Genomic DNA, 11,858 nt, shown 5'->3' with positions numbered 1-11,858 from the left:
TACATGCCCCTGAACAGGGGCAGAAAAATTGGGCCTTAGGCACTGGTGCCACAACACTGCAACCCCTTACAGTTACTCTAGTTGGGGCACAGGAATGAGCCCTGCTGCAAAGTATTGCATCAAAAATTGGCCTGTGACCAATTATGGCTCTCTTCGCTGACGCCGCTGTGAGTGGCCAAAGCATGCGGGTCATCGTGCATGCTTGGCCAATCATCAGCCAGCAATGCACTGCTATGACGCAGTGCATTATGGGCCGTGACACGCCGCTCTAATTTGGCACCAACGGACCATAATGTTCGATCTTCCTCTTGAAATCGAAGCTCATCCCTAGTGGTGAAGTATGGGGCAAGATTCCTCACCCTGCTGCCATTCCTCATTATATTTCTTAGAAAAAAGAAGAAAAAAAACACATACAAAGACAATTAAGGTGCGACCAATCTTTATTGGAGATAAATCTATAGATGGAAATGATTGTCGGGCTTCGGAGAACAGTGACGGTTGACCTAGGACTCCTCAAAGGCAGGGCCTTTTTACACTAAGCCTAAACCTTAAGATGATTCAGAGGAAGGCGAAAACCCCCCCGGCCAGATGGGCTCCAAGGGGGGGAAAAATTCCTTCCTGACCCCCTAAGGCGATCGGATTGTCCCTGAATCATCAGTCTAGGGTGCCCAGTTCATCTCATATAGAGAAAAAAACCATACATAGAACCATACAGAACATATGTATTGCAGGTATGTATGCAATAAAACACACCTACCTGCTTGTTCACAATCATCTTTGGGGCTCATTCAGAATATATGCATTGAGCATCCGCACAGATCAGCGCCCCCACACTGATCAGTGCCTCCGCCCGCCGCACCGATTCCTTATGTTTTCTGTGCCCAGCCCCCTACAGGAGGACTGGTGGTACCCCCTTATTGGTGGCCCTGGTGGTGGTATGTAGACATGCTGTGTATGATGGTATGCATGGTGCTATATACGCAGGTATGTATGCAATAAAACACACTTGCATGCTTGTTTACAATCATCTTTGGGGATCATTCAGAATATATGCATTGAGCATCCGCACAGATCAGTGCCTCCCCCACTGATCAGTGCATCCGCCCGCCGCACCGATTCCTCATGTTTTCTGTGCCCAGCCCCTACAGGAGAACCAGTGGTACCCCCTTATTGGTGGCCCCGATGGTGGTATGTTTGGTACTAGGTAGGCATGCTGAGTATGGTGGTATGTATGGCCCTATGTATACATTCTATGTATGGTTCTATGTATGGTGTAGGGAGATCATTGCCAGTGTGCCACAATTATCTCACTCAGTACTGCTTGTGTTACCGTCTCACAGCAGGCAAATCTCTTTTGAGGTCAAATACCCTCGGTTGGTGGTGACGAGGCTCTTCCTTCAAATGGTGATGAGGAGGCCCTCTATTAATGTCATTGCCCCTCGGATGGTGGTGACGAGGCTCTTCCTTCAAATGTTGCTGACGTGGCCCTCTGTTAATGTCATTGCCCCTCGGTTGGTGGTGACGAGGCTCTTCCATCAAATGGGGCTGACAAGGCCCTCTGTTAATGTCATTGCCCCTTGGATGGTGGTGACGAGGCTCTTCCTTCAAATGGGGCTGACGAGGCCCTCTGTTAATGTCATTGCCCCTTGGATGGTGCTGACGAGGCTCTTCCTTCAAATGGGGCTGACGAGGCCCTCTGTTAATGTCATTGCCCCTCGGTTGGTGGTGACGAGGCTCTTCCTTCAAATGGGGCTGACGAGGCCCTCTGTTAATGTCATTGCCCCTCGGTTGGTGGTGACGAGGCTCTTCCTTCAAATGGGGCTGATGAGGCCCTCTGTTAATGTCATTGCCCCTTGGATGGTGCCGACGAGGCTCTTCCTTCAAATGGTGATGAGGAGGCCCTCTGTTAATGTCATTGCCCCTTGGATGGTGCTGACGAGGCTCTTCCTTCAAATGGGGCTGACGAGGCCCTCTGTTAATGTCATTGCCCCTTGGATGGTGCTGACGAGGCTCTTCCTTCAAATGGGGCTGACGAGGCCCTCTGTTAATGTCATTGCACCTTGGATGGTGCTGATGAGGCCCTCTGTTAATGTCATTGCCCCTTGGATGGTGCTGACGAGGCCCTCTGTTAATGTCATTGCCCCTTGGATGGTGCTGACGAGGCCCTCTGTTAATGTCATTGCCCCTTGGATGGTGCTGACGAGGCTCTGTGTTAATGTTATTGCCCCTCGGATGGTGGCGACGAGGCTCTGGGTTGATACTGGTTTTCCAGTGGTGAGTATTAGGCCACTGGCTGCAATTCACATTCTCGCTCAGGTAGGAGAAGCCCTCAAATCTCTCCTGCCGGTGTGGAACCTCATCTCTCCCAAAGTCTTCATTTTTAATGAAAGCATCCCCTGGAATTCCTTCCCCCAGGTCTTCCTCATGCATCTGGAAAGAGAAAAAAGTATTTTGTCAATGTTTCTGATCGATAGGGAAATAATCCCTAGAAATCCCCCCATTGTGCTGGGACTCCTCCCGTATACTTACATGTCGATTTGGAAATGGTGGGCGTGAGTTCCCTTTCTCTAGCTCCTTCCAGTCCACCTTGCTGAAGTAGGGGTGTTCTCTGATGTCTCTTACTAGACTCATCCGCAGCTCTTGGTCTTTACATAGGAACTGTAAAAAGGAACAAAATATAATAAGATACACTGGAATAACATGAACAATCTATGAACAATGTAATATTTGATTCTGATTCTCTCTATTATTTTGCCTTCTGACCTGCTACTACATCCTGATTGGATTGGATGGTAGCATGGGGCCTTATTTGTGTCATATTAGTTCAGAATAGTTATTAAAGGAAAGAAACATCAGATATTTTGCAATTAAATGTGAATTAGGAATGTATTAAAAAAGAGATTTCTATGAAATCTGCACCTGCCATGATTTTTCTTATGACTCTGGCAGTCCCAGGGGAGTTCTATATGTTGTCTGTGCACGGAATGTCCCCAGAAATTGAATTCAATGTGTGCGATTGGCCCCATCACTATCCAATGGAACCACCCGGACCGTAAATTAAAAAGGGCTGCTTCTTTCCTTATGACAGGGGAAGGCAGATCCTTCCATTAAGCAGTCAGCTTGCTGAAAGTACAGCTATGACCTCCATCGATATGTGATGGTAAGAAGGTGGAACCATGTTTAATAAAATCCTAATAAGATATAATGTATGCAACAGGGAAAGAACATTGTCACTTAAAAGGTGTAAAATTTCTATGTATACTTACCATCTCTATGACGTCACGGAGATACGGGTTCATGCTATCTGGATAATGCGGTTCCCTTGTGGTCACGATCTTCACTTCTTCCTCTGCGGACTCCCTGCCGGTCAGAAATGGATGTCTGCCGAAAGCCATCTTATACACGATTATTCCCAGAGAGAAATAATCAGCCGCTCCGAAGTATGGAATGTTTTGAAGGGCCTGTAGAAACATAAAGAGAAAAAGAAGGATGAGCTGATTGTTGGGTAGAGGACGGAGACGACTCAATGCTGATATATGGGATCTATGAATCCTCCCAGGACTCCTAAAATTGTGCTCAAAAGACCTCAAACCAAGGCGGAGCTTGTGAATATTGGAGGTGGGGCTTTAGGTCTCACAGAGACACAAAAGGAAATTGGCTGAAATCTTCCAAATTGAGGTAAATTTCACCAGAACAGGTGTGCCCGTTGAAGGTTTCTCCTCCCCTCGTGTTCTGGGGAAAGATCTAAAACTCTAACTTTCTTTCTCAATGACAATGGTCACCAATACAAACCAATGGGGACAAATACCCCTGGAATATTGTTCCAGCCTGGAAACCCACTGAAACCAACCAGGTCACCAGTAAAGAAATTCTTAATTTAGTGAAAAATTACCTCCCTTTAGTTTATCTCTATATCCCATTATAACAAATATTACAATTAGGTCTAATATCAGGTGGAAAGCAAGTATCTTACCTCTGGCGACAAGTACCCTGGTGTTCCCGATTGTCCTTGAATCCTGCTGGACTCCGTGACGCCCATACGTGCCAAGCCGAAATCGGCTATTTTGATGTGTCCAACGTTATCCAAAAGAATATTTGCAGGCTTGAGGTCTCTGTGGATGATCTCCCTAGAATGCAGAAACTGCAGACCACAGATCATTTCTGCTATGAAGTATCTGATGGGGGAAAGAGATAGAGGAATTAGCATCACAAATCATCACAGAGTAATGAAATCTAAAGATGAAATGACTTCCCCCTGTAATACATAGGGGTTTGGATGGACGAGGCTCAGGTGAAGGGGCTGACTACATCACTGGCTGTGGTCAGTCACCCCCGACTCCAGAGTGACCCGTTCATTGATCTTACCTTATGGTGCCCCCAGGAAATGGAGCTACTGCCATGGCACTATGGAGATCCCCTCTGGTCACACATTCCAGGACAAAGGCGAGATGATTCTGTGTGAACACAAGAGATAAAGTTTACATTATAGACATGCAGGATTTCATTTTGTGGAGGAATAGACAGACACACTTAATTTAGGAAAACCGGACAGAGGAACTAAGTAGGCCGCCATTACTGGACTGTTCTTATTGCAATGCTACTTCTGTCTGGTCTGGTAAAGAAATTGGAAGGTGAAAAGACTTACCTTTGTCTGGAACGTTCCAAACAGATGTGTAATAAATGGACACTCCCTGGCTACTTTCAGCACGTCACGTTCTAAGAAAACCATATCACTATCGTCTTCATAATGAATAAATTCTGTCTTTTTCACAAGTTTAACCGCCAGCTTCTGGTCAATGGCGGGATGAGAGGCCAAGATCACCTGCGAACTGGCCCCCTTTCCAAGGACTCCATAACAGGTCATGTGTTCAAAGGAGAGTACACATGACTGGTCCTTGGTGACCACGCTGGATGGTACTTGTGAGGCGATCTCATCATGTGTGCTGCGGATGGATGGATTGTCTAGGTCGCACTCTGGTGGAGTAGCCATGTCTTGGTCGCACGCTGGTGGAGGGGCCACGTCTTGGTCGCACTCTGGTGGAGGGGCCACGTCTTGGTCGCACTCCGGTGGAGGGGCCACGTCTTGGTCGCACTCCGGTGGAGGGGCCACGCCTTGGTCGCACTCCGGTGGAGGGGCCACGCCTTGGTCGCACTCCGGTGGAGTGGCCACGCCTTGGTCGCACTCCGGTGGAGTGGCCACGCCTTGGTCGCACTCCGGTGGAGTGGCCACGTCCTGGTCGCACTCCGGTGGAGTGGCCACGTCCTGGTCGCACTCCGGTGGAGTGGACAGGTCCTGGTCGCACTCCGGTGGAGTGGACAGGTCCTGGTCGCACTCCGGTGGAGTGGACACGTCCTGGTCGCACTCCGGTGGAGTGGACACGTCCTGGTCGCACTCCGGTGGAGTGGACACGTCCTGGTCGCACTCCGGTGGAGTGGCCAGGTCCTGGTCGCACTCCGGTGGAGTGGACACGTCCTGGTCGCACTCCGGTGGAGTGGACAGGTCCTGGTCGCACTCCGGTGGAGTGGACAGGTCCTGGTCGCACTCCGGTGGAGTGGACAGGTCCTGGTCGCACTCCGGTGGAGTGGACACGTCCTGGTCGCACTCCGGTGGAGTGGACACGTCCGGGTCGCACTCCGGTGGAGTGGACACGTCCTGGTCGCACTCCGGTGGAGTGGACACGTCCTGGTCGCACTCCGGTGGAGTGGCCAGGTCCTGGTCGCACTCCGGTGGAGTGGACACGTCCTGGTCGCACTCCGGTGGAGTGGACACGTCCTGGTCGCACTCCGGTGGAGTGGACACGTCCTGGTCGCACTCCGGTGGAGTGACCAGGTCCTGGTCGCACTCCGGTGGAGTGGACACGTCCTGGTCGCACTCCGGTGGAGTGGACACGTCCTGGTCGCACTCCGGTGGAGTGGCCAGGTCCTGGTCGCACTCCGGTGGAGTGGACACGTCCTGGTCGCACTCCGGTGGAGTGGCCAGGTCCTGGTCGCACTCCGGTGGAGTGGCCAGGTCCTGGTCGCACTCCGGTGGAGTGGACACGTCCTGGTCGCACTCCGGTGGAGTGGACCCGTCCTGGTCGCACTCCGGTGGAGTGGACACGCCCTGGTCGCACTCCGGTGGAGTGGACACGTCCTGGTCGCACTCCAGTGGAGTGGACCCGTCCGGGTCGCACTCCGGTGGAGTGGACACGTCCTGGTCGCACTCCGGTGGAGTGGACACGTCCTGGTCGCACTCCGGTGGAGTGGACACGTCCGGGTCGCACTCCGGTGGAGTGGACACGTCCTGGTCGCACTCCGGTGGAGTGGACACGTCCTGGTCGCACTCCGGTGGAGTGGCCAGGTCCTGGTCGCACTCCGGTGGAGTGGACACGTCCTGGTCGCACTCCGGTGGAGTGGACACGTCCGGGTTGCACTGTGGTGTGCAGTCAATACCGCGTACACCTACAATAAAAAAAGAGAGGAATTAGATTTAGCACCTTCACCTACATTTCATATATTTTTCTTTGTAGAACATCAAATTATGGAGAGAAGAGATGAAAACGCTGGTGCCAGAGACCATGAATAAACTCTACAGGACAGGGACACAAGGAGGACTAATGTTGTACTTTGTATAAAAATGCTGGTTTCCTGCCACTCATCCCGACCCACTGGTTGGCAATAATGGCATGAAAAGTCAGAGGGGCTGGTAGTACCCAGCCCGTAATCAGCCTGCCCATACATGGTTAGAATCTTGGCTGGTCCTTGCTTAGTCGGGTGAGATTGGAAGTGTCTATGGCCGGCTTTAGGAGCGCAGACACTTCTAATGACAGCACTTGGGGTAAAGGCATAGTGCATATTAAAATGCTGATGGATAATGAATTAGTGCGGTTTTATTTGTGTTGGTTTTGTCCGTCTGTCTGGCCTTGTTTACAAGGGTGATGAGGCCCATATAACATGAATGGGACGTTTCTACAACATCTGTATCTTCCAGGTGCTGCATGCAGGCAGTCCATTGACAATGAGTAGAACGCACAGCTGCACGCACGCAGCCACTTCTCCTAATATGACATGCACTGTCTGCATTCAGGGCCATTCGCCCACACCCAGGACCGCTGGGTCCTGGGTGTGGGCACTTGGCTGGGTGGGCTTGGTGGGCATTGATAGGTGGCACTGATGGGCATTGATAGGTGGCACTGGTGGGCACTGTTACTCTATAAATGAGGCATAATCGCCTCTTCCTTTTCAGGGTCGATGTCCCTTTAAGATGAGCCGGTGATCGGCTTTGTTCTTCTCCTGTCAGCAGAGGAGAAAAAAAAACGATCACTGAGCTTTTGTTTACATCATGTAATGAGCCGTCATTGGCTGATAACTGATCACATGATAAGGGGTCGGGATTGGCCCCGTACTCGGATCGGTGGTCTTCCGAGTCTCAGTGACTCTGTGATCACGGCGCCCTCCGCAGGGAGCGTGCACAGGGGGATGTCATATGACGGCCTCCCGGGAATTCACATCCGCGCTGTGCCCGTCATTTGCCCACAGCGCGGATGTCAGGGGGTTAAACAGGTGGTGAGGAGGCAATATAACACCTTCTTGCCTCCTGTCAAATGCCCTCTGAAGAGCGACTTGAATGTGGATTGCTGTTCAGAGGGCACAACATGTTTAAATGAGCCCTAAGGCAGTTCATACAATCCGTCCATTCAGTAGGGAACAGGAGGGACTATTTCATGTTTTCTTTGGGGCACTGCTAAGTAATCTTCTGGTTTTCAACAAGTACAAAATCCCGGGGAGACGGTGCCAATAAGAGATCTATAACCGTCCATCTGCGTGTGTATGGACCTCCCAGTAGTGTGCAGACGTGGATTGTTGGGGATGAAAACAAAAGATTGACATACATGACTACAGAGGTGCAATCACAATGAGGCCATCAAAGAGAAAGCGGGGGAGGGATCTAGGTCCCATGTGGGATGGTCATGGGGGGCGGCATTATCCGCACTGCCCATGGGGGGAGCGGCATTGTCCGCACTGCCCATGGGGGGAGCGGCATTGTCCGCACTGCCCATGGGGGGAGGGGCATTGTCCGCACTGCCCATGGGGGAGCGGCATTGTCCGCACTGCCCATGGGGGAGCGGCATTGTCCGCACTGCCCATGGGGGGTGGCATTGTCTGCACTGCCCATGGGGGGGGCACTGGGGGGCACTGAACCAATTGGCACCTTTGTTTTGTTTTTTGTGGGTTTACAACCACTTTAAATATTGCTTATAAATGTGTGTTTATTAGGATTGTACAATAAGTACATGGGTTGTGTGTATGTCAGGGGTTGACAAATTTGCTTTGAATTTAGGAGCCAGTTTTTGTTTTTTTAGAGTGGTATGGATTGTCAGCTCCCGGGGTAAGGCCACTCATTTTCACCCCCTATCCCTAACTCACAATGGAGCACCCAGTCAATAACTCCATTGAAACGCTGTTACATCAGGGTTATGGGCTGACCAGAAAGAGAGTAAGGCTGGCAACAGATGGAACTGGCTGGCACTGGCAGGTACGTGGAACTGCCAGATGGCATTGGCAGGTGACACTGGTTTGGCACTGGCAGGTGGCACTATTGGCACTGGCAGGTGGCACTATTGGCACTGGCACTGATTGGCAGGTGGCACTGGTTTGGAAGTGGCAGGTGGCCCTGGTTGGTGATGGCAGGTGGCCCTGGTTGGCGGTGGCACTAGTTGTCACTGGCAGATGGCACTGATTGGTGGTGGCACTGGTTGGTGTTGGCAGGTGGCACTGGTTGGCGGTGGCACTAGTTGCCACTGATTGGTGGTGGCACTGTCAGGTGGCACTGATTGGCAGTGGCAGGTGGCACTGATTGGCGGTGGCAGGTGGCACTGGCAGGCACGTGGAACTGCCAGATGGCATTGGCAGGTGATACTGGTTGGCATTGGCAGGTGACACTGGTTTGGAACTGGTAGGTGGCACTGATTGGCGGTGGCACTGGTTGGTGGATGCAGGTGGTATTGATTGGCGGTGGCACTGGTTGGCACTAGCAGGTGACACTGATTGGCGATGGCACTCGTTGGCACTGGCAGATGCCACTGGTTGGCGCTGGCAGGTGGCACTGGCAGGTTTTACACTGAGCTCTCTATTACTGAAATGTAACAGAGGAGCTGTCAGAATTGAGCTTAAAGCGGAGCTCCACCCTAAAGTGCACCTTCCGCTCATTGGAACCCTCCCCCCCTCCGGCGCCACAATTGGCACCTTTCAGGGGGGAGGGGGGTGCAGGTACCTGTACAGTACAGGTATCTGCACCCACTTCCGGCGTAGATTCTGCAGAAGCTACACCCCTTTCCGAAGGTCCCCCGCTGCCTGCTGGGAAACACACGGATCCCAGAGACAGCGGGGACCATCCTTATTGCGCAGCGCGACTCGCGCATGCGCAGTAGGGAACCGGGAAATGAAGCCAAAAGGCTCCACTTCCTGGTTCCCATACCCAAGATGGCAGCGGCAGCACCCGAGAGACGATCGAGAGATCAGCTTCGGGTGCCGACATCGCGGGCGCGCTGGGTGGGTAAGTGTCATTGTTTTAAAAGTCAGCAGCTGCAGTATTTGTAGCTGCTGGCTTTTTTAAAAAAAAATGGCGGACTCCCGCTTTAATGTCGGAATGGGCGGGACTCGGCCGGGGTGTGAAGCTGACAAGTAACAGAGAGGCGGTGTAGTGTCATATTTTGCTCCCTGAACATTGAAGCTCGGGGATAGGGATGAGGACACTGAACATTGAAGCTCGGGGATAGGGATGAGGACACTGAACATTGAAGCAGGGGGATAGGGATGAGGACACTGAACATTGAAGCTCGGGGATAAGGATGAGGACACTGAACATTGAAGCTCGGGGATAGGGATGAGGCCACTGAACATTGAAGCTCGGGGATAAGGATGAGGACACTGAACATTGAAGCTCGGGGATAGGGATGAGGACACTGAACATTGAAGCTCGGGGATAGGGATGAGGCCACTGAACATTGAAGCTCGGGGATAAGGATGAGGACACTGAACATTGAAGCTCGGGGATAGGGATGAGGACACTGAACATTGAAGCTCGGGGATAGGGATGAGGACACTGAACATTGAAGCAGGGGGATAAGGATGAGGACACTGAACATTGAAGCTCGGGGATAGGGATGAGGACACTGAACATTGAAGCTCGGGGATAGGGATGAGGCCACTGAACATTGAAGCTCAGGGATAGGGATGAGGACACTGAACATTGAAGCTCGGGGATAGGGATGAGGACACTGAACATTGAAGCTCGGGATAAGGATGAGGACACTGAACATTGAAGCTCGGGGATAGGGATGAGGACACTGAACATTGAAGCTCGGGGATAGGGATGAGGCCACTGAACATTGAAGCTCGGGGATAAGGATGAGGACACTGAACATTGAAGCTCGGGGATAGGGATGAGGACACTGAACATTGAAGCTCGGGGATAGGGATGAGGACACTGAACATTGAAGCAGGGGGATAAGGATGAGGACACTGAACATTGAAGCTCGGGGATAGGGATGAGGACACTGAACATTGAAGCTCGGGGATAGGGATGAGGACACTGAACATTGAAGCTCGGGGATAGGGATGAGGACACTGAACATTGAAGCTTGGGGATAGGGATCTCTGCTTTGCTTGTCAGTGTCACACACAGTGCGCAGCCGCAGAGTGTGGAGGAGGGGGGAGGGGGTCAGTCATTGTTAATAGTGATAGTGAGTGGGCTGGTGGCAGCTTAGGCGCCAGGTTGTGATTTCTGGTGGCATTGGTGACCTGGCGCCTGGGGTTTGTGGAGCCCTGGTGTATGTCTTGTGTTGATTGTAACTAAAAAATGTCATAAAAAAGGACTTGATTTAAAAAATATTAAAAAAACATTTGTACCTATGGGAATGTGACCCCAAAACATTTTTTTGAAAAAAAAAATTTCTTTGAAAAAAAAAATTTTTTTTGAAAAAAAAAAAAAATTTTTTTGAAAAAAAAAAAAATGTTTTTTGAAAAAAAAAAAATATGAAGAAAATAATATACTTTGAAAAAAAAAAGTGAAAAAAAAATTTTTTTTTGAAAAAAAAAAAAAAAAAAAATTTATAAAAAAAAAAAAAATCTTTGAATAAAAACACTTACCAATCTCAGTGTCTGTATCCCGGTGATGTCTATTGGCTTTACAGCCGGAACCGAAACATCGAACGACGGCTCTGAAACAGCCGCGCACAAACGCTCGGGTCCTCTTCAGCTTGGAGGGCTTTTTGGTTGGGGTATCTGCAGGCTGGTCACTGACACCTCCTACCATGGCCCTTCCTTTGCTGGGTTTCTCTTTGATGTTTTTCAGAGAAACAATCTGATTACATTTAAATCGGTTCATTATTAAGAATAAAGAAACTCGCTTTAAATGTATGACAACAAATATTGCAATGAAATTGAATTGACCGAAATCAAATCCAATAATATCACAAGGTATCTCTCAGGAGAGATAAAAGCCAACCTCACTTGTCAGTGGACAGTCAACTTCTGATGAATTCTGCCCCAGCGTCTGAATATATAGGGGGACTCAGCCAATGAAATCACAGCGACTTTGGCTCAGCCAATCACAGTGACTTTGGCTCAGCCAATCACAGTGACTTTGGCTCAGCCAATCACAGTGACTTTGGCTCAGCCAATCACAGTGACTTTGGCTCAGCCAATGAAATCACAGTGCAGTCATGTGACTTTTTTTTTTTTTTTTTTGAAAAATTAACTGACGATTTTTCTTAAAGGAGCCAGTATACGGATGTAATAGGGATATACGGCTCCTGGAAGAACATGTTATTGTGAATGAGATTTAACCCTTACAGTCCCATGGCTGAAATAAAGAT

At 50.3% G+C, this 11,858-nt stretch overlaps 1 protein-coding gene across 1 annotated transcript; it reads right to left on the bottom strand.

Annotated features, from left to right (window-relative positions):
* Positions 1-422: 422 nt before the first annotated feature.
* On the bottom strand, positions 423-3,872 carry LOC143959485 (uncharacterized). Its single transcript, XM_077468157.1, has 2 exons — positions 2,530-3,872; positions 423-2,430 (listed from the first exon to the last, which is right to left on the bottom strand). The coding sequence occupies exons 1-2, from the start codon at positions 2,629-2,631 to the stop codon at positions 1,327-1,329; spliced, it is 1,206 nt and encodes a 401-aa protein (XP_077324283.1). The 5' UTR covers positions 2,632-3,872; the 3' UTR covers positions 423-1,326.
* Positions 3,873-11,858: the final 7,986 nt, after the last annotated feature.

The sequence above is a fragment of the Lithobates pipiens genome, unplaced genomic scaffold, assembly GCF_037356315.1.
Source record: "Lithobates pipiens isolate NorthernLeopardFrog02 unplaced genomic scaffold, aLitPip1_a1.2 Scaffold_77, whole genome shotgun sequence".
Taxonomy (NCBI): Eukaryota; Metazoa; Chordata; class Amphibia; order Anura; family Ranidae; genus Lithobates; species Lithobates pipiens.
This window is presented reverse-complemented; position numbering and strand designations above follow the sequence as displayed.

Excerpts from the sequence above, each read along its gene's own strand:
- LOC143959485 (XM_077468157.1), bottom strand. The coding sequence starts at position 2,631 with ATGAGTCTAGTAAGAGACATCAGAGAACACCCCTACTTCAGCAAGGTG. Across the intron at positions 2,431-2,529 it reads CACCATTTCCAAATCGACAT|ATGCATGAGGAAGACCTGGG; the intron begins GTAAGTATACGG and ends TTCTCTTTCCAG.